Below are 17,973 nucleotides of genomic sequence, written 5' to 3'. Positions count from 1 at the left end.
GTAGGATCTGGGACCCCGGGGCCGGGCTCAGACCCCCAAGGCAGGATCTGGGCCCCCGAGACCACACTAGGACCCACAAGGCAGGATCTGGGCCCCCGGGGCCGCACTAGGACCCACAAGGCAGGATCTGGGGTCCCCAGGGCTGCACTCGGAGCCCCCCCCAGGCAGGATCTGGGACCCCCGAGGCCACACTTGGACCCACAAGGTAGAATCTGGGACCCCGGGGCCAGGCTCAGACCCCCAAGGCAGGATCTGGGCCCCCGAGACCACACTAGGACCCACAAGGCAGGATCTGGGCCCCCGGGGCCGCACTAGGACCCACAAGGCAGGATCTGGGGTCCCCAGGGCTGCACTCGGAGCCCCCCCCAGGCAGAATCTGGGACCCCCGAGGCCACACTTGGACCCACAAGGTAGAATCTGGGACCCCGGGGCCAGGCTCAGACCCCCAAGGCAGGATCTGGGCCCCCGAGACCACACTAGGACCCCCAAGGCAGGATCTGGGCCCCCGGGGCCGCACTAGGACCCACAAGGCAGGATCTGGGGTCCCCAGGGCTGCACTCGGAGGCCCCCCCAGGCAGGATCTGGGACCCCCGAGGCCACACTTGGACCCACAAGGTAGGATCTGGGACCCCGGGGCCGGGCTCAGACCCCCAAGGCTGGATCTGGGGCCCCCAGGGCCGCACTCGGATCCCCAAGGGCGGATCTGGGATCCCGGGGCCGCGCTCAAACCCCCAAGTCAGGATCTGCAGCCCCCGGGGCCGCACTCGGACCCCCAAGGCAGAGTTCGCGACCCCGGGAACGGGATTGGACCCCCAGGACCGGACCCCGGCCTGCGCGGTGGCCGGAGCGGACCGCGGGGAGGCGCGGGGTGGGGCGCGCCCGCGGAGGTGGGGTGCGGGGCCCTCTCGCAGCGCTACCTGGCGCGGGGTCCGCCCGGATCACCCCGCCGAAGCGGAGCGCATCCCCGACGGCGGCATCCGGAGACCAGCCTCCCCGGCGGACCGCGCGCCAATCAGGCGGCGGCGAGCACGTGACGCGGGCGGCCAATGGGGAGCCCGCACGGGAGCACGCCCCCGGGGCCCCGCCCACTGCGTTCCGGCGGACGAGGAATGTGGGCCGTGCGGGCCGCCGTCCGCCCGGGGCCATGGCTCTCCCGCGTGGTCCGCCGCTGCCCGGCTCTCAGGGCCGCCGTGTCGCTGCCGCCGTTCCCGGGGCGGGCGCTCGCCGCCTTCGGCCCGGGGGGGCCCGGGACCCTGGAGGGGCGAGGGGGCGGCGGGCGGGGCCAACGGGCGGATGGCTGGAGAAGCCGAGCGGGAGAGCAGGAGGAGGAGGAGGAGGAGGAGGAGGAGCCAGAAGATGCGGAGGAGGAGGAAGAGGAGGAGGAGGAGCTGCTGAGGAGGGACCCTCTGCTGCCGGCGGGGGCCCAGCGCGTGTGCTTGGTTCACCCTGAGGTCAAGTGGGGACCCGGGAAGCCGCAGCTGACCCGAGGTGACCGGGAGCGGGGCCGCGGGGCCCGGAGCACGGAGCCTTGGGGGCGGAGACTTAGATGGGCGGGGCTGTGGGCGGGACTCCGAGGGCTGGCACTCATAGGGAGGGGAGGCTCCGGGGGCGGGGCTTATGGGGGCGGAGACACCCCCCCGAGGGCTGGCACTCATAGGGCGCGGTGGCTGAGGGGCGGGGCTTCTGGGGGCGGAGAGTCCGAGTGCTGGCACTCATAGGGCGGGGAGGCTCCGGAGGCGGGGCTTATGGGGGCGGAGACACCCCCCCCCGAGGGCTGGCACTCATAGGGCGCGGTGGCTGAGGGGCGGGGCTTCTGGGGGCGGAGAGTCCGAGTGCTGGCACTCATAGGGCAGGGAGGCCGAGGGGGCGGGGATTCGGGGCGGAGACTTCGAGGGGCGGGGCTTCGAGGGCTGGAACTCATTGAGCGAGGATTGAGGCTGTGGCGGCGGAGACTCCTGGGGGCGGGACTCTTAGGGCGGGGGCCTATGGGGGCGGAGTCTCTGGGGCGGGACTCCGAGGGCTGAAAGGCGTAGGGCGGAAACCCCGAGGGGCGGGGCTTCGAGGGCTGGAACTCGCACCGGGGACCCGGGGGCTGGGCTTTGGGGCGGGGCTCGGAGGGCTGAGCAGAACCCACTGCGTCCCGGTTCCCCCCAAACCTGCCCCCGGGCCAGCGTGAAGCAGCCTCAGCCCCTGCTGCCTCGTCTTGAAGTTCTTCCTGATTTGGGTGGGGGCGCGCCTTCCCCTTGCGCGCAGCAGCTCCTGGGCCCTCTCCGCTTTCCGCCTGCGCTCCTGGTCCAGCCCCCTCTCCTCTCCCTCTCCTCCGGCCTGTAGTGTTGTCTCCTCGTCCCCATCTTCGAAGGAAGAGAATCTCACAAAACTCCAAAACCTCTGTGCACGGTGTGTGTCACAAGCCTTAGTCTTTTATGGGCGAGCATTTTCATTCTGTCGTCACTGAACTCTAAACAAAGATCGTGCCCAAAAACGTTCAACGTACTCTTTATGCAAACTGTGAAGAAACAGCAGACCCTTGGCAGCTGCCCCTGAGAAGCTGCCTCCCCTGAGAAGCTGCCTCCCCAGGACATTCATCGTCAGCCATTCAGTGGCAGCCCGCTGGGCCTGCACCGTCAAGGCGGGGGGACAGCAGACACACCGGGCAGAAGCCCCGCTGGGGCCTAAGCGCTGAGGGCGGGCAGAGAGAGGAAGGTGGTCAGGAGCTTGCCCCCTCTCAGCAGGGTGGTCCTGCCTGACCCGGGAAGACCAGACCCCGAGGTGGAGGGAGCAGCAAACAAGTGGCTGGGGGCAGTGTGCAGAGGCGGGGCCTCGTGGGAGCACATCCCGGGGTCCCCCAGGACCCCTGACAGCTGGCTGCTGGGGGGCGGTTGGAGCCGAGTCACTCCCGATCCTGTAGGCCACGTCAGGACGTGGGTTTTGACGAGTGCACTGGGTGTTGAGCAGAGGAGGCACCCGATGGGGTGGGGTTCTATTTATTCTCTTCCTCTTCTCCCTTTTGTTAGAGCTTTACTGAGATGCGGTTCACACGCCATACAATTAACCATTCTGAAGGCACAGTCCAGCAGCAGCACATCAGTCTTGTGCAGCCACGCCTCTGTCTAGTTCCAGAACACTTTCCACACTCCAGAAGCAGACCCTGTGCCCTTAGTAGCAGACCCTGCCCACGCTCCCCCACCCAGGCCCTGGCAGCCACTGGTCTGCCTGCTGCCCCTGTGGATTTGCCGTGCTGGACGTTTCATCTCAGTGCAGTCAGATGGGCTGTGGTCTTTTGTGTCTGGCTTCTCTCTGACATGTTTTCGAGGTTCATCTATGTTCTAGCTGTGTCAGTGCTTCGTTCTTTTTTTTCTTAGAGACTTTTTTAAGAGCAGTTTTAGTTTCACAGCAAAATTGAGAGGAAGGTACAGAGACTTCCCATAGACCTTCTGCCCCCCACACAGCCTCCCCCATGATCAATATCGCCCACCACACGGTGGATTTGTCACAATTGATGAACCTCCATTGACACATCATGGTCACCCAGAGTCCGTAGTTTCCCTTAGGGCTCACTCTTGGTGCTGTACATTCTGGGGGTTTGGACAGATGTGTGATAACATGCATCCACCATTAGCATACCACACAGAATAGTCTCACTGCCCTAAAAGTCCTCTGTGCTCCTCCTCCTCATCCTTCACCGCCCCCCTCCCTCCCCCAACCCCTGGCAACCATGGATCTTTGTAATGTTTCCATAGTTTTGCCTTTGTTCAGAGTGCATACAGTTGGAATCATATACTATGCAGCCTTTTCAGATTGGCTCTTTCCACTTAGTAACGTGCATTTAAGTTCCTGCACATCTTTTCATGGCTTGATAGCTCTTTTTTTTTTTTAGTGCTAATAATATTCCATTGTCTGGATGGACCGTGGTTTGCTTACCCATTCACCCACTGCAGAACACTGTGGTTGCTTCTGAGCTGCTATAAACATCCCTGTGCAGGTTTTCGTGTGGACACAAGGTTTCAGCTCGTTTGGGTAAATCCCAGGATCGTACGGTGAGAGTATGTGTAGTTTTGTACGAGACTGCCAAACTGTCTTCCAGACTGGCTGAGCCATCTTGTGTTCCCACCAGCAAAGAATAAGAGTTCCTGTCGCTCCACATCCTCACCAGCATTTGGTGTTCTCAGTGTTCTGGATTTTGGCCACTCTAATAGGTGTGTGGTGGTGTCTCATCGTTGTTTTAATTTGCATTTCCCTGACGACGACATAAGATGAGGAGCGTCTTTTCACGTGCTTAGTTTCCATCAGTATGTCTTGTTTGGTGAGGTGTCTGTTCAGCTCTTTGGCCCATTGTTTAATCAAGTTGTTTTCTTATTATTGAGTTTTGAGAGTTCCTTGTGTATTTTGGAGAAGACTCCTTTATCAGATGTGTCTGCAGATATTTTCTCCCAGTCTGTGTCTTGACTTCTCTCTCTCCACAACATCTTCCACAGACGGAAGTGTTTAGTTTTCACTACTGTCATATCCTCAAGCTCAGAGATTTTTTCCTCAGCCACGCCCAGCCTGCTAGCAAGCCCGTCAAAGGCACTCTCCATTCCTGTTGCACTGCTTTGACCTCGAGCATTTCCTTTTGGTTCTGTCTTAGGGTTTCCATCTCTCTGCTCACGTTGCCCATGTTTTCTAGCCTGCTGTCTACTTTATCACGCATATCAGTCACAGTTGTGTTAATTCCCAGTCTGATAGTTCCCACATGCCTGCCACGTCTGAGTGTGGTTCTCACGCTCGCCTCTGTCTGCACATTGCGTCTTTTGCTTTCTGGTGGGACTAATTTTTTCTTGATAGCTGGGCGCGATGAACCAGGTAAAAGGAACTGCAGTACATGGGCCTTAGTGATGTGGTGAGCGGGGAGGGGAAGGATTCTCTAGTCCTGTTTAGGTCTCAGTCTTGCAGTGGCCTGAGCCGCTGGGCTGTGAAACTCACAGTGCTTCTCGATTTTCTTTTCCACGGAGCGGGTGCCCAGGGTGAGGAGGTGGGGTCTGACGCAGCCTTTTGACCAGACCCCAGGCAGGTGGCTGTGGGAGTGGCCTGAAGGAGCAGGGAGGGTGCTCAGTGACCCCCAGTGGAGCTGGGACGTGGCCCCATGGAGGTCGGGAAAGACAGCACCTGCAGGGTTTGCTGATGGGCCATGGGGGACGTCAGGGATGACCCCAAGGGCCTGACATGAGCGACCAGGAGGGTGGAGGTGGGGAAGACCGGCGGGGCCCATCAGGAGTCAAACCCCAGAAGATCATACCTCCCCTCAGCCCAGAGGATGGGGGACCCTGCCTCCCCACAGCCAAGGGGCTGGGGGACCCCGCTTCCCCATGGCACAGAGAATGGAGGACTCCCCCCACAGCATAGAGGATGGGGGACCCCACAGCCCAGGGGATGGGGGACCCTGCCTCCCACTGAGCAGAGCTTGAGGACCCCGCCCCGTGGTCTTGGATCCTGGCCTGGAGGCTGGCTCGTACTCACCAGCCTTGTCACTCCCATCCTCCTCTCCTGCCTCAGTTTCCTCATTGTGCCGTGAGCTCTGAGGAGGGTGAAGTGACCTAGCATTCACAAGGCTGCCCCAAAGACAGCAGCACCCAGAGTTGCTGAGTGGGGATAACGGAGCAGGAGGCACAGGAATGACAGGGCGGCTCCTCTGTGAGCTTCTGCTGCAAGGGGCAGCCTTATGGACGGGGCTGGGGGCGGTGGGGAGAGGGCCGTCTGGTTGTGAAGTGGGAGGGGTTAGGGTGGGAACGGCTCAGGATGGAGGCCCACCTCACTCGGGGCTCAGGGAGCACCAACTACGCGTCTAATGAGAAAACTCACCTGGAGGCCTGCTGAGCTATCCTCCCCGGTCACAGCCCCCAGGCTCCCATCCCCTCTAGACCCCGTCTCAGCCCCGTCCCCCACAGTGAGGGCTCAAAACCCCAGGACACGTTGGTGCCTGTTGTCCCTGAGCACAGCGTCTTGGGCTGCCCTGCACCATCTTCCTCCTCAGGAGTGACTGTCAGAAGGAGAACCTGTGATCGGGCAGCTCTTATGTGATTGGTCCTCAACCCCACGGCCCGGCCCAGGCCCCCTAGTGCCCTCGGCTCCTGTCACTGGGCACCTCCTGTCACCGCCTGGGCCGCTCCTGGAGCCTTCCCCATGCCCCTTGCCCCGTCCCACACTTCATCCTGTCTGTTCGTGGCTGTGGGCCCTGCGTGGATACTGTCTTCCCCGTGCCAGGCTCAGCAAAGGCAACCTCTGGGGCCAGGCTGGCACCAGTCTCTGGGAACTCCTGCTCCTCACCCACGGGGGCTCACAGCCACCCTCGGGGAGTCTGGCAGCTTCCCTGGGCCCTCAGGGGCCACCTCACAGGAGATGCCATGGAGTGGGTCACAGCAGACCACGGGCTCACTGAGCAGACGTCTGTCACCAAGCATGATGCCAACGTGAGGAGGGGCTGTCCTTGCATCCCGCTCGGCTCCGGCGCCCCCTCCCGCTCCCCTCGCCTCTGTCCTCCCCTGCCTACCACTTGTGCCTAGAAGAATAGTTGTCTTTCAGAACAAATGCCGATGTGGTGCTGTCGCAGAGGACCTCCACACAAGCATAGGCAGCCATCCCGGCCTGGCGATCTGGCCAGGGTGCACCAGGCAGGGCCGGACAGGGCCCGGGGCCGACCCCACAGGGACACGTCCCTCACACTGTCCCCATCTCTCCCCAAAGCCGAGTGGCAAGTGGCGGAGGCAAAAGCGCTGGTCCACACGCTGGACAACTGGTCGGTGGTGGAGACGATGGTGGTGCCCACGAAGACGCCCGACAGGAAGCTCATTTTCGGCAAAGGGACCTTGGAGCACCTGACAGGTGGGTCCAGCACACGTGTTCCCGTCCCCTCCTGTCCTCTCTTCCTCCCCGGAGTAACGGAACGACAGTGGGGCTGTCTGGGGCAGATGGAGGCAGCCTCACGGGAACCTGGGGAAAGCCGCCACCTGGATCAGAACCTCAGTGAGGCCCTGGGGGCACCGTCGGGACAGTTTAGAGGAGGGTGGAAGCTGCCTTGTGGCCCGCAGCCCAGCCCACCCTCCTTCCAGGCTGCACGCCACCTGCTCTCAGCGCCCCGTGCTGTGGGGCCTGCGTGTAAATCAAGCCCTCCATGGCCCCCCGACAGTCCCCACCCTAAACCCCTGTCGGCTCGAGTTCAGAGCAGCGAGCCCTGCAGACGTGCAGAGGGGGCATGCTCACCGCCCGTCTGTGTCACCCCGAGTCTTAGATGCAGGGTTGTGTGACCTCCGTGTGCGTGGCCCCACACCCCTGAAGATGGACCCTGGCCGACCCCTCTCCCACCTCCCGACCTCCCAAGTACTGTGCCCAGACTCGGGGATGTCCGTGAACACAGCCAATGACATGCAGGTTGGTCCCGTGACACGTCCGTGGGAGGGCAGACCTGTGATGGGTCCTTCTCTTTCCCCTAGAGAGAATTAGAGGATCGCCTGAGATCACAGCCGTCTTTCTGAACGTGGAGAGGATGGGCACGCCCACCAAGGTAGCTTGTGATCTCAGCGGGCTGAGGGAGTCGGGTCAGCCTCCCGCCACGCGGGGCAGACAAGGGCACAGGATCTGGGGACAGCGTCATGTCCGCCCAAGCCTGAGGTCCCGCAATGGGCCTGGCGTCCCATGCAGATCCCTCGCTCGCGCTCCCTCCTTTTCCAGAAAGAACTGGAAGCCACCTGGGGCGTGCAGGTGTTCGACCGGTTCACGGTGGTTCTCCACATCTTCCGCTGCAACGCCCGGACCAAGGAGGCCCGGCTTCAGGTGGCGCTGGCCGAGCTCCCCCTCCTCAGGTACTCAGAGGGCACCGGGTCTTGGGACAGACATGGGACCCCCTTCTCGTGTTCGTGAGTTTGACCGGTGCCCGGGTGCAGTAAGGACAGAGCGTGGCCGGCTGCGCCCGCCTGGACATTGTAGCTTGTCAGGTGTCCGAGCAGCACCCCCGCCAGGCGCGTGCCCCCCATGAGGACCTGCATTCCATTGTGGGACCTCCGTCCCCGACGGTGAAGGCCCGTGTGGAGGGAGGACCCCGGTGCGCTCAGTGTCCCCACACAGAAGCCCCACCCGAGTTGTGTCCTGCCCTCACCTCGGTCGTGTCGGGCCTGCTCCGCTTCAGCTGGATGGGCAGGTGCGTCGGCCCCGTCTACTGACCTGCCCCCTTCCACGTCAGGTCCAGCCTGAGAAACGACACTGCCAGCCTGGACGGACGAGCAGGGGGCTCGCGCTACATCATGGGGTCAGGTAATGTGTCCCCGGTCTTGTCACGGGTTGTCACATGACAAGGGGGTTGTCACGGAAGCCGGGCGGAGCCGTCTCTCAGAGGGGGAAGGTGTCGGGGTGGCAGCAGCCAGGGGGAGCAGGCTAGGAGGGTCGCCACGGCCCAAGTGTACCCCTGTCCACGTCCCCCATGCCACACCCCCGTGGCCCAAGCGCATGCCTGTCCCCATGCCCCACGCCCCACCCCGTGGCGCAGTCTGCTCGCCTGTCCACGTCCCCCACGCCCCACCCCGTGGTGCATTTGCTCTTGTGTCTTCTTCCTCCCATGTCTGCGCACTGACTCACCACCATGGGTGTTTTTAGGAGAATCCTTCGTGCAGGTGCAACAGCGTCTCTTCAAGGAGAAGGAGATGAAGATCCGGAAGGCCCTGGAGAGACTCAGGAAGAAGCGGCACCTCCTGGGGACACAGCGCAGGCGGCGGGAGTTCCCCGTGATCTCCGTGGTGGGCTACACCAACTGCGGTGAGCACAGGTCCAGGGTGGGACGCGGGCCCTCCCGCCCCGGTGCCGGGCTGCTGTATTTGAGGGGAATCTGCAAACGCGACAACCTGCAGGGTCCACCGAGAGAGAGCCGATAATGAGAACACACCACAAAGTGTGAACCACGTGTCCACAGCTTTTCGGGGTCCACGGCCCCCTGTCAAGTCACTAGTGTGTCCATTGAGTGTCAGACAATGGCCAGACACCCTTTTGTTATGGATGCTTCCCAACTCTGAGCAATAGAAAAAAATTGACATTTTCAGTCCATTTACAGTAGACGTGCTCTTAGAAGATAAAGGCAATTCAGATTTTATAGACTGTCACTTTCACGTACATTTTAAGGTTTATCTGAACACGCCTGTGAAGTGGAGTCTTACGGAGGAGACAGAACCTTGGGTTTCTTTCCGAGTCACAAAGCCTTGGGGTGACAGGCACCCTTAGAGGAATGAAGAGCACCCCAAGTTCACCTCTTCACCTTCGTTATTCACTCAGCAAGTGTTTGCTGAGCTCCTGTGCGGTCCAGCCCCCTCCGTGAGCTTGGAAAATACCGACACGATGCGACCAGCTCCACATCCTCAAGGAGCTTATGGTCTGCATCCAAAAGAGGAGGGTAACTTCCCACAAAACCTGGAACAAGCGGCTGTGGGTACATGTAGGCTTAAAACAATCATAAATGTGTAAATTCATACCTTTAGGAAATCTAGAATACTCCTGCCTGGCTGTGCCAGACAAATAGCTGTGGGCGTCTTCGTCATGGGCAAAGCCATTCTCTATTTCTGAGATGAGATGACGTGTCACCCAGCCAGGGTGCTTGGTGTCCTGTGACGTGTGTGGTGAACGTGCCCATGTGTCGAGGCTGAGCCGTCCGAGCTGGTCAGCCCAGGACAGAAATCACCCCCACCTTCTGGTCGACCTTTGGCAGGATTGAAGCCAGTGGCCACCAATAGGCCCCCGCTGGGCAGCCAGTTACTGGTGTGGGCCCTGAACACTGGGGTCAGGTGGACAGAGACGTCCATTTTGTCAGGAAGGCCGAGCAGAGGGGATGTCCTCTGGGGCCACCTGAGGCACACAGCCCCTGCCTGTCTACACCACCCCGCTCCATCTACACCAGCGCCCTCCGTCTACACGGACACCCAGCCCAGCTCATGCACACACTGTTCACGCCCTGACTCGGTCATCACCCTTCATCTCCGCCATCGCTCTCCCCCTCCGTCTACACCAGTGCCCTCCGTCTACACGGACACCCAGCCCAGCTCACGCACACACTGTTCACGCCCTGACTCGGTCGTCACCCTTCATCTCCGCCATCACTCTCCCCCTCCGTCTACACCAGTGCCCTCCGTCTACACGGACACCCAGCCCAGCTCACACACACACTGTTCACGCCCTGACTCGGTCATCACCCTTCATCTCCTCCATCACTCTCCCCCTGCGTCTACACCGTTGGACCAGCCTGGGGCCAGCAGTGGGCGGGGGGAGCCGTGTGAGGAGGGCTCTCGTGTAGCGTGTCCCCTTGGGACCCGACTTCCAGGAAAAACCACGTTGGTGAAGGCGCTCACGGGCGACGCCGCCATCCAGCCCCGGGACCAGCTGTTCGCCACCCTGGATGTCACGGCCCACGCGGGGTTGCTGCCCTGCCACATGACTGTCATCTACATGGACACCATCGGCTTCCTCTCCCAGCTGCCCCACGGCCTGATCGAGTCCTTCTCCGCCACCCTGCAAGACGTGGCCCACTCGGTGAGTGCGCGGTGGTCCGGGGCCAGGTTACCCTGATGACAAGCATAGTGGGGGGCCAGGTCCCCTCAAACACTATGTAACCGGGGACCAAGTTCCCTCAACATCAAACTACCCAGAGCCGGGTCTCCTCCAACACGACATCACTGGGGGCTGGGTCCCCCAGTGCAGGACACAACCAGGGCCTGAGTCCCCTTGCTCAGAGCACAACCAGGGGCCAGGTCCCCTCACACAGGACACACCGGGGGCCGGGTCCCCCAGTGCAGGACACAACCAGGGGCCGGGTCCTCTACCCAGGACACAACCGGGGGCCGGGTCCCCTCACACAGGACACACCGGGGACCGGGTCCCCCAGTGCAGGACACAACCAGGGCCCGGGTCCCCTCACACAGGACACACTGGGGGCCGGGTCCCCCAGTGCAGGACACAACCAGGGGCCGGGTCCCCTCACACAGGACACACCGGGGACCGGGTCCCCCAGTGCAGGACACAACCAGGGGCTGGGTCCCCTCACACAGGACACAACCAGGGGCCGGGTCCCCCAGTGCAGGACACAACCGGGGGCCGGGTCCCCTCACACAGGACACACCGGGGGCCGGGTGCCCCAGTGCAGGACACAACCAGGGCCTGAGTCCCCCAGTGCAGGGCGCAACCAGGGTCGGGTCCCCTCACACAGGTCACACCGGGGGCCGAGTCCCCCAGTGCAGGACACAACCAGGGGCCGGGTTCCCTCACACAGGACACACCAGGGGCCGGGTCCCCTAGTGCAGGACACAACCAGGGGCCGGGTCCCCTCACACAGGACACAACCAGGGGCTGGGTCCCCCAGTGCAGGACACAACCAGGGGCCAGGTCCCCTCACACAGGACACACCGGGGGCCGGGGGCCCCAGTGCGGGACACAAGCGGGGGCCGGGTCCCCTTGCTCAGAGCACAACCAGGGGCCGGGTCCCCTCACACAGGTCACACCGGGGGCCGGGTCCCCCAGTGCAGGACACAACCAGGAGCCGGGTCCCCTCACACAGGACACAACGGGGGCCGGGTCCCCTCACACAGGACACACCGGGGGCCAGGTCCCCCAGTGCCAGACACAACCAGGGGCCGGGTCCCCTCACACGACACAACCAGGGGCCGGGTCCGCCAGTGCAGGACACAACCGGGGGCGGGGTCCCCTCACACAGGACACACCAGGGGCCGGGTCCCCTAGTGCAGGACACAAGCGGGGGCCGGGTCCCCTCACACAGGACACACCGGGGGCCGGGTCCCCCAGTGCAGGACACAACCGGTGGCCGGGTCCTCTCACACAGGACATACCGGGGGCCGGGTGCCCCAGTGCAGGACACAACCAGGGGCCGAGTCCCCTCACACAGGACACACCGGGGGCCGGGTCCCCTCACACAGTACACAACCGGGGGCCGGGTCCCCTCACACAGGACACACCGGGGGCCAGGTCCCCCAGTGCAGGACACAACCAGGGGCCGCGTCCCCTCACACAGGACACAACCAGGGGCCGGGTCCCCTCATGCAGGACATAACCCGGGCCCAGGTCTCCTCACGCGGGATGTCACCCCACAGGGGCCTGGTCCCTCAGCCCCCTCAGGAGCTGGCGCCCACCCCCCCCCTCGAGTTTGGCCCTGCCCTGTGACCCCTTCCAAGAGTAAACATGGCAGAGAGGAAGGAGCCACCGTCCAGGGCAACCTGGACCGCCCCTCAGCAGCGATCCGTCAGGTCAGCTTGTGCGTGGAGCCTCGTGAGGTGATGAGGACACATTCCCTGTGGTCTTGCACCAAAACCATAGCCCTGTGTAAATGTGAGGGAAACCCAGACAAGCCCAGCGGAGGGCATCCCGCAGAATGCCCGTCCAGCACTCAAGAGTCACCGCCCTGCGGGGCCCAGGGAGACGCGACGACCACGTGTGGTGGGATGTTGGATGGCGTCCGGGATGCAAGGCTCGTGGGGGTAGGACTAGTGAAGTCTGAACAGGGCCTGGGGTCTAGTCACGAGATGTACCCCTGTCAGCCCCTCGTTTGTGACAGGCGCCCCTGTAACGTCAGAGGCGCCAACAGCAGACGGGGCGAGGGCCGCGTGAAACCCTCTGCACCGTCTTTACAGGCTTCCTGAAATCCAAAACTCCTGACATAAAACATTCATAAGAAAAATTTAAGCTCAGCTCCCAGAAGAAAACAGAACCCAGAAGTGAATACCCCAAAAGATAAACGGCACCTTTTTCCAGCGGCAGAATCACATGCAGCTTTTTCCTTCTTCTTTTCTGTATTTTCCAAATTTCGTGGAAGGAACCTACTTCTTTTTTTTCCTGTGTGTGAGGAAGACTGGCCCTGAGCTAACATCCGTGCCCATTTTCCTCCACTTTATATGGGACGCGGCCTCAGCACGCCTGACAAGCGGTGTGTCAGTGCGCGCCCGGGATCCGAACCCGGGCCGCCAGCAGCGGAGCGCGTGCACTTACCCGCTACGCCACGGGGCCGGCCCCAGGAACCTACTTCTAAAACGTTTAAAATTAGGGAAGAAAGCATTCTTAAAAATGTGAAATAACATAAGCTTTTTCTTTTACGATTTCACAGAGGGGTGAAACAGCCCAAAGCTTTGAGTGAAGCCCCTGGTGGGTGGGGCTGGTGGCGGTTGGTCACAGCTGGGCGCAGCCTTGTTGCGAGTCTGGGGGTGCAGAGCCGGTCCCTGTGGGGCGGCGGGAGGCGGTGCGGGTGCCCGTCCAGGTGTAGGAGGAGGAGGGGCCTGGCTGGGGCGGGACCTGAGTGAGGGGCGCTGGGTGGGCCTCAGTGCACCGTGGCCCAGCTGTGGTCTCGGGGAGCCCCCGTCCTCGGGTCCCACCCACCTCCACCAGGTCGGGGGCACTGCGTGGGGGCATCTCCCATCCCCCCCGGGCACGCGGTGCCCGTCGGAGCCCCGGTCCTGGGCCTGGGCCTGGGCCTGGGCGGCGGCTCCCGTGGGGCTGGGGACCGGTGTCCGCAAAGCTGTCCGACCCCCCGGCCCGTCTGGTCCTCAGGATCTGATCGTCCACGTGAGGGACGTGAGCCACCCCGAGACCGAGCTGCAGAAGGCCAGCGTTCTGTCCACTCTGCGGGGCCTGCGCCTGCCCGCGCGGCTGCTGGACTCCGTGGTGGAGGTCCACAACAAGGCGGACCGGGTGCCCGGGTGAGTGGAGCGCGGCCGCCCCGCCCGCCGAGCCTCTCCTTCTGGGCCGGCCGCCTGGGCCTGCTGAGGAGCCGCTGCTTGGCTCCTGGGCCGGGAGCGAGGGCGTCTCCCACGGGGGGCTCGTCTCCTGCCTGCAGGAGGAAAAGGGGTCAGGGCGCCCTGTGGCACCTGCTGTCACGTGCCTTCAGCTCCATGTGCTCGCCGTGCCCCCAAGGCGGTGCATTTTGGGGTGTTCTGAGCCCTTCAGCCCCGCACCCCCATGTTTCACCCCAGCCTTCTTGTTCCTCTTCCCTTGTCTTCCCGTCGGGCGGGGCCCTGCCCTCTCCCAGGACGGACTGAGGCGCTCACAGTCAGGACCCCTGGGCGGGTGGGACCCCCTCACTCAGTGGCCCCTCGACTGAGCGGTCTGCCGGCCCCCGCAGGTACAGCCCCGCGGAGCCGCACGCCCTGGCCGTGTCCGCCCTGCTGGGCCAGGGGCTCGAGGAGCTGAAAGCCCGGCTGGAAGACGTCGTCTTGAGAGCGACGGGGAGACGGGTCCTCACGCTCCGCGTCCGGCTGGCGGGGCCGCAGCTGAGGTGTGTCAGCCCGGCAGGGGCGGGGGGCCCTTCACGTGTGGAGGAGCCGGGGAGGCGCCAGGAGCGCAGAGGGGCTGCGTGTTTCTGAGCGGCCGGCGTGGCTGCAGCCGATCGGAGTGAATTCCTCAGGCGCAGCACCAGGCCCGTGCGCACCCGTGGACATTCCAGTAACAACAACTCCCCCCCAGTAAGAGCGACTCCCCAGTATAACGACCCCCACCAGTAATGGCGAGCCCCACCAGTAATGCAGGAGCTCCGGGGGGCGGGGCGGGGGGCTGCGGCCCTCGGGGTGCAGGGTCACCGTGAGCACGTTAGGTCCTCACCAGTGTCGCATCGCGCGCCTCCCCCGCAGCTGGCTGCACCGCGAGGCCACCGTGCAGGACGTGGAGGTGCTCCCCGAGGCGGGGGCCGCCGACGTGAAGGTCATCATGAGCAGCTCCGCTTACGGCAAATTCAGGAAGCTTTTTCCAGGGTGACGGGACGCGGAGGCCGGGGGGACCGCATCGTGTCAGCCCGAGGATGAAGCGGGCACCACCTCGGGGCCTCCCCCACCTCGGGGGGCCTCCCCCCCCCACCTCGGCGGGCCCTGCGATTGCTGCTCTTGACTGCGGGGGGCTGGTGGCCGCCCGAGCCTGCCGTTGGATGGCGCGGCTCTGAGCCGTTCCAGGTCCACAGTCGTGCGGCCTGTGGACGGACCGCCCTGCCAGAATGTGCCAGCTACCAGATGTGTAAAGCTTTGCTCTTGTGTTTGTAAACCAGCCTTTCTGGCTCTTCAGTGCGCCGGCCGCCCTGCAGAAGTGCTGCAAACAGTGGCTGGTGAAGGAAGCAGGTGCAATTTCTCCATCCGCTGTGTTTCCACAGGTCCACAGCTGCCAGGTCTAGGTTTCCCCACGGCAGTGTCGTGGAAATAATTAAACTCTCCCGGCGACCTAGAAACCTCCCCACAAAGGTAGAGGAGAAAGAACACGTTTTGTCACAAACAGGCAGGAAACTAGAACGTGATGTGCGTCACAGGCAGCTGCTGTGAGATGCAGAGGCGGGAGGAACCTCACTTTTATACCACCAGGCAGATGCAGCCCGTCACATGTTCACTGTCTTTATCCAGAGGAAAAAGCTGCTCCCATCTTTTCGACAAGCGGGAGGTTCACTCTTGGAGAAAAACTCCCCCAGAGGCAGGAGGCAAGACCCCCTTCCTGACGCTCCGGGGTCCCAAGACTCACATTCCTGGGCTGCCAAACTGGTGGGACGCCCTTCAGCTTTTAAGGAGATTTGCATACATTTCAGGGAGACCAGGGAGCTACACAATTCTAAGTTTTCTGAAGGGATGCTAATGGGGGAGATCTCTTTCCCTTTGGGCAACAGGAAGATTTTTTCTTTAATTTTTTTCCTTAGATTTGTATACATCCTTAGGGTGGTGAGTGTTTTCTGAGTTGTCCCCAAATTTCAGCATTCGGAGATAACTGAAAAAAAATCTCTACCCGTCCTGGGCAAGCAGATGAATGGGTGTGTGTGAACTTTCCTAAAGACGGGAGCACTTTCCTTTATTTATATGACTTCATTATCCACACACTGTTATACACACGCGGACCCACGGGCCCCACTGCCCCCGGGCTCCTCCCTCAGTACCTGATCCCACACAGACCTTCCCAAACCTGACGTCCTAACTGTGCCATCCTGAGGATTCTGAATGTGGGTAGTGTGGTACACAAAATAATGTCCCCAAAGACGTCCACGTCGTGATCCCTGTGTGGTAGACAGAATAATGTCCCCAAAGACGTCCACGTCCTAATCCCCGTGTGGTAGAATAATGTCCCCAAAGATGTCCACGTCCTAATCCCCGTGTGGTAGAATAATGTCCCCAAAGACGTCCATGTCCTAATCCCCGTGTAGTAGAATAATGACCCCAAAGACGTCCGCGTCCTCATCTCCAGAATCTGTGAGTGGTGAAAGGAATTACAGATGTGGTGAAGTCTCGGATCCTGCGATGGAGTTGATCCTGGATGCCCCGGGTGGCCCACCCTCAGAAGGGTCCAGATAATCAGGAGGCAGAGTCCGAGTATGAGAGCACTGCACCCGAGGTTGGAGTCAGGAAGCTCTGAGGTAGCTGAGCATCTGGCTGTGCAGATGGAGGAGGGCCCTCAGACGAGGCGTGGACGCCTCCAGAAGCTGGAAGGACGAGGACACATTCCCCCCTGCAGCCCTGGAGGGACCGGCTGTGCCCACAGGGGGATTTTAGCCCCGGGAGACCCCCGTCTGCCTCCTGACCTGCAGCCCTGTCGGGATGCACGTGTGGTTTGAAGCCAGCACGGTCGTCTGTCACAGCCGCCCCGGCACACCCACGCTTGTGGGCTCGAGTGCAGAGCAGACAGGACAGGACTCCGTGAGCCGCCGAGGGAGGGAGAGACCTGCCTGTCACGCCCCGAGAGGAGGCGGGCTCCAGGCCCAGGCTGAGTGCGGAGCTGGGACGAGGCCCACTCTGGTCCGGCACGGGGGGTGGGGAGGGGCACGTGCTGGGGGCCCGGGCCTGGCCACACGGGAGCAGAGCCACGGCCTCCTCTAGGACAGGTGAGCAGGCCAGGAGACCAGCCAGCCCTGGCCTCACGCACCTGCTCCGCCAGCCTGTCTGCTTCCTTCAGCTCAGCCCCGGGGATTCGCTCCTACAGGGTCCCCGAGGCCCAGGGGGCTTTGAAGAGACCCGGTGGGCAGGGTGCATCCTGCTTGGCCCCCCAGGCTCCCGAGGTCCAGCGCAGTCCACCTGCCAGCCTGTGGCTGCCCTGGGTGTGAGCCCCGCACGGTCCCGGGGGTTCCTTCACCCGTCCCTTCTGCCCGTCCCCGTGTGCCAGGCCCCCACTTCCTCCTGGTCCAGCCTCCAGGCTCCTGTCTGCTCCACCCCCACCTCCTCCCCATCTGGGAGACGCAGGCAGGGCTCTGGGGGCGGTCCTGGCCTCTGGTCCCCTCGCTGTCCTCCCAGGACCCCCCGCCTGTTCCTGGGGTCCCTGCCTCACCCCAGAGGCCCCACCCCAGGGCCTCAGAGGGGAGGATATCTCAGCCCAGGGCTCCTCAGGCTCAGCCTGGGGTCTGCAGAGTCCAGACACCCACTGCGGGAGCTCAGAGCGGGGCCTCGAGAAGGAGGATGAGGCGGGGGTCTCGGGGGCCGCAGGAGAGGGCTGGGGCTTTTGAGGGCCCCAGGAGGGAGGGCTAGGGTCTCATGGGGGCCTGAAAAGAGGGCTTGGGGTCTCAGGGGCCCCAGGAGAGAGCCAGGAGTCACTGGGAGTCCCAAGAGAGGGCCGAGGGAGACGGGGGGCCTAGAAGAGGGCAGGTGGACTCGGGGGCACAGAAGAGGGCCTGGGGTCTTGGGGAGCCCCAGGAGAGAGCCAGTGGGGGCCTCAGGGGCCTCTGGAGAGGGATGGGGGTGTCGGGGGGCCCCAGGAGAGAGTCAGGGCACTCAGGGGGCCCAGGAGAGGGTAGGGGGTGTCAGGGGGCCCTAAGAGAGGGCCGGGGGTCTCTGGGAGCCCCAGGAGAGGGCCAGGGGTCTCAGGGGGCTCCAGAAAAGACCAGGGGTCTTGGAGAGGGGGTGTCAGGGATCACATGGAGTTGGGACAGATACAAGACCGCCCCCTACACCCACCCGTACTCCCACTCCCCCCCAGCACCCAGACTCTCCTGAGACCCCTCTGTCTGCAGACGGGCTT

General features: G+C 62.9%; 1 protein-coding gene across 1 annotated transcript; it reads left to right on the top strand.

Annotated features, from left to right (window-relative positions):
* The first annotated feature begins 1,079 nt into the window (after positions 1-1,079).
* GTPBP6 (GTP binding protein 6) lies at positions 1,080-15,777 on the top strand. Its single transcript, XM_087427888.1, has 10 exons — positions 1,080-1,488; positions 6,721-6,858; positions 7,467-7,537; positions 7,705-7,835; positions 8,213-8,283; positions 8,623-8,781; positions 10,331-10,539; positions 13,558-13,706; positions 14,129-14,281; positions 14,634-15,777. The coding sequence occupies exons 1-10, from the start codon at positions 1,110-1,112 to the stop codon at positions 14,755-14,757; spliced, it is 1,584 nt and encodes a 527-aa protein (XP_087284014.1). The 5' UTR covers positions 1,080-1,109; the 3' UTR covers positions 14,758-15,777.
* Positions 15,778-17,973: the final 2,196 nt, after the last annotated feature.

This window comes from Ceratotherium simum, chromosome Y, assembly GCF_057802395.1.
Source record: "Ceratotherium simum simum isolate JZ-2026a chromosome Y, ASM5780239v1, whole genome shotgun sequence".
In the NCBI taxonomy this organism is placed as follows: Eukaryota; Metazoa; Chordata; class Mammalia; order Perissodactyla; family Rhinocerotidae; genus Ceratotherium; species Ceratotherium simum.
Note: the sequence above shows the minus strand (reverse complement) of the source record. Positions and strands in the feature narration are given on the sequence as shown.

Excerpts from the sequence above, each read along its gene's own strand:
- GTPBP6 (XM_087427888.1), top strand. The coding sequence starts at position 1,110 with ATGTGGGCCGTGCGGGCCGCCGTCCGCCCGGGGCCATGGCTCTCCCGC. Across the intron at positions 6,859-7,466 it reads GACCTTGGAGCACCTGACAG|AGAGAATTAGAGGATCGCCT; the intron begins GTGGGTCCAGCA and ends TCTTTCCCCTAG. Across the intron at positions 8,782-10,330 it reads GGTGGGCTACACCAACTGCG|GAAAAACCACGTTGGTGAAG; the intron begins GTGAGCACAGGT and ends CCCGACTTCCAG.